This window comes from Nansenia antarctica (assembly GCF_963989245.1).
Source record: "Nansenia antarctica genome assembly, chromosome: 6".
In the NCBI taxonomy this organism is placed as follows: Eukaryota; Metazoa; Chordata; class Actinopteri; order Argentiniformes; family Microstomatidae; genus Nansenia; species Nansenia antarctica.
This window is the reverse complement of record NC_137676.1, coordinates 71,019,382-71,021,677: the sequence shown is the minus strand read 5'-3', so window position 1 is coordinate 71,021,677 and position 2,296 is coordinate 71,019,382. Positions and strand designations below refer to the sequence as shown.

Here is a 2,296-nt window from a genome sequence, read left to right as displayed (position 1 = left end):
GTAGGTTATATATTAGAACCTTTTTCCCATCTGAGCTGTAAAGGTGGTGTGTGAGTGTGATGGTTTGATTCAACAGGCTCAGCGACGTTTGTTTTATTCACAACTCCTAAAAGTCGCTCCCGGTATAAGACACTTCTGTATCCCTTTAACAACACCAAAACAATAAAGAACCATCAACAAGTATCGACAAAGATCAAATATCAACTGAGATCTCCATGGTTACCTGAGAGGTTGAGTGACAGCTGACGTCAGAGGGGGTGTCGGGGGGGTGTTTGGCGTCTGTGTCAGTGTCGTTGTCGTTGTCGTCGATGTAATCCAGGGAGGAGGTGCTGCCGCCCTTGTGGAAGGTTCCGGTAGTGGTGGTGGTGGTGGTGGTGACGGGGCTGCTGTGGTTCTGGTTCTGCTGGGCCCAGGTGTAGGACTCGCTGTGGGTCATGGCCTGAGGGCCCGGGGACAGCACCGAGCCCAGGCCACTGTTCACTGGCATCGAACCCAGGCCACTGTTCACAGACATGGTCACCTTCTTATTCTGTCGGTGTAACGGAGGGAGGGAGGTGGCAGGGAGGGAAGGAGGGAGGAAGGAGGGGGGAGGGGAGGGGAGGGAGGGAGGGAGGTGGCAGGGAGGGAGGGAGGTGGCAGCGAGGGAGGGAGGAGGGGGAAGGGGAGGGAAAGAGGGAGGGGGGTGGGTGGGAAAGAGGGAGGGAGGAAGGAGGGGGAAGGGGAGGGAAAGAGGGAGGGGGGTGGGAGGGAGGTAGGGAGGGAGGAAGGAGGGGGAAGGGGAGGTGGCAGGGAGGGAGAGAGGGAGGGAGGAAAGAGGGGGAGAGTGTGAGTAAGTAAGTGAGTGAGTGAGTGAGTGAGATGGGACACAAAAGGTGAGTATATCAGAGATGTGTAAATATGAACTTGTGCTATGATCCATGGTGTATTCATGGTGGCACACGCGCACAAGTACTTCCGGGCCACCCGCGAGACATCAGTGAAAAGCGGCTGGGCTCCATTTTACAAAGGGGATCTTTGTCTCCGTCAATTACAGACTCGCGACAATAGGCAGACATCTCTGATTCTGCTCGCTCCTCTTTCACCTTCTCCGTGCCAGTCTTACACACGGCCTCATCAAGACTTGCTGGCTTGCCCTTGTCATTCGGTCAGAACCCCAAATGCTTCCAAATTGCAGCAGTTGCTTTTTCTTTAGGGACCAAGCTTGCGCTCGCAATATCTTTTTCTAATTCTCCGTCCTGAGGAGAACCTTGTCACGCGACGTCTTTTTTGACAGGTTATTAATTTGACAAATTACATTGTTTACAGAAGGTTCTGTCATCACTTTCATAGACACATCTTCAACCACACAGACAGCAGTGGTGCTGGACAAACACTCTTGAGGCGTATAGCAATCTATGAGGGTTTTATGACGGTATTGACAAAAAACGTATACGGTATAACTGTAAAACCGCTCAACCCTAACACACATCCCACCCATCCACCCACCCCATCCACCCACTCACACACACACTCCATCCATCGACCCGCCCGCCCACCCGCCCATACACACACAAACACACCCACACACACACACACACCCCACCCACCCACACACATACACACACACCCCCCCCACCCACACACCCCCGCCCCACACACACCCCCGCCCCCCCCACCCACACACACACACACCCCCCCCACCCACCCCCGCCCCCCCCACACCCCCGCCCCACACTCTTACCCCATCCATCCACCCACACACACACTGCACACCCCACCCACCCACCCACACATACACACACACCCCACACACCCACACACACACACCCCACCCACCCACCTACGCACACACACACACTTCATGGGCGTCACCTTGTGCTGCCGGCTGTGCTGCCCGGCCCCCTGCATGCTGAGTATCTGGTGGAACAGGGGGCTCTGGAGGACGCTCTTCAGCAGGCACAGCTTCTCCTCCGTGGGGGCCTCCCCCCTCTCCTCCCCCCTCTCCTTCAGCTTGGCCTGGAGCCTGCCCACGGCCTCCAGGACACACCGCGTATCTGGAAAAAACAACATCCACGATTAATATCCACAACAACAACAACAACAACAACAACGAATAACCACAGCAACAACAACAATGAATAACCACGACAACAATTAAGATCCACAGCAGAGGCGTCGTTAGGATCTTGAAACATTGGGGGCTTAGCCCAGCCCACGTTTCGACGTCAGTGGGGTGAGGCTGGGGGTGGATGGGGGGCGGGGGGGCGGGAGGGAAGGTGTTAACAGTGTGTTTGGTTGAGGATTGGGGGCTGGCGAA

General features: G+C 55.7%; 1 protein-coding gene across 1 annotated transcript in view; it reads right to left on the bottom strand.

The window, feature by feature from the left end:
- Nucleotides 1-2,049, bottom strand: part of LOC308160911 (multiple PDZ domain protein-like) — a gene marked incomplete at both ends in the record, with an annotated part of 46,914 nt that extends 44,865 nt beyond the window's left edge. The window contains 2 exons of the mRNA XM_080534840.1: nt 224-529; nt 1,852-2,049. Coding sequence (XP_080390966.1) covers nt 224-529; nt 1,852-2,049 — 504 coding nt within the window. The remainder of the gene's footprint in view (nt 1-223; nt 530-1,851) is intronic.
- Between the last annotated feature and the right edge of the window lie 247 nt (nt 2,050-2,296).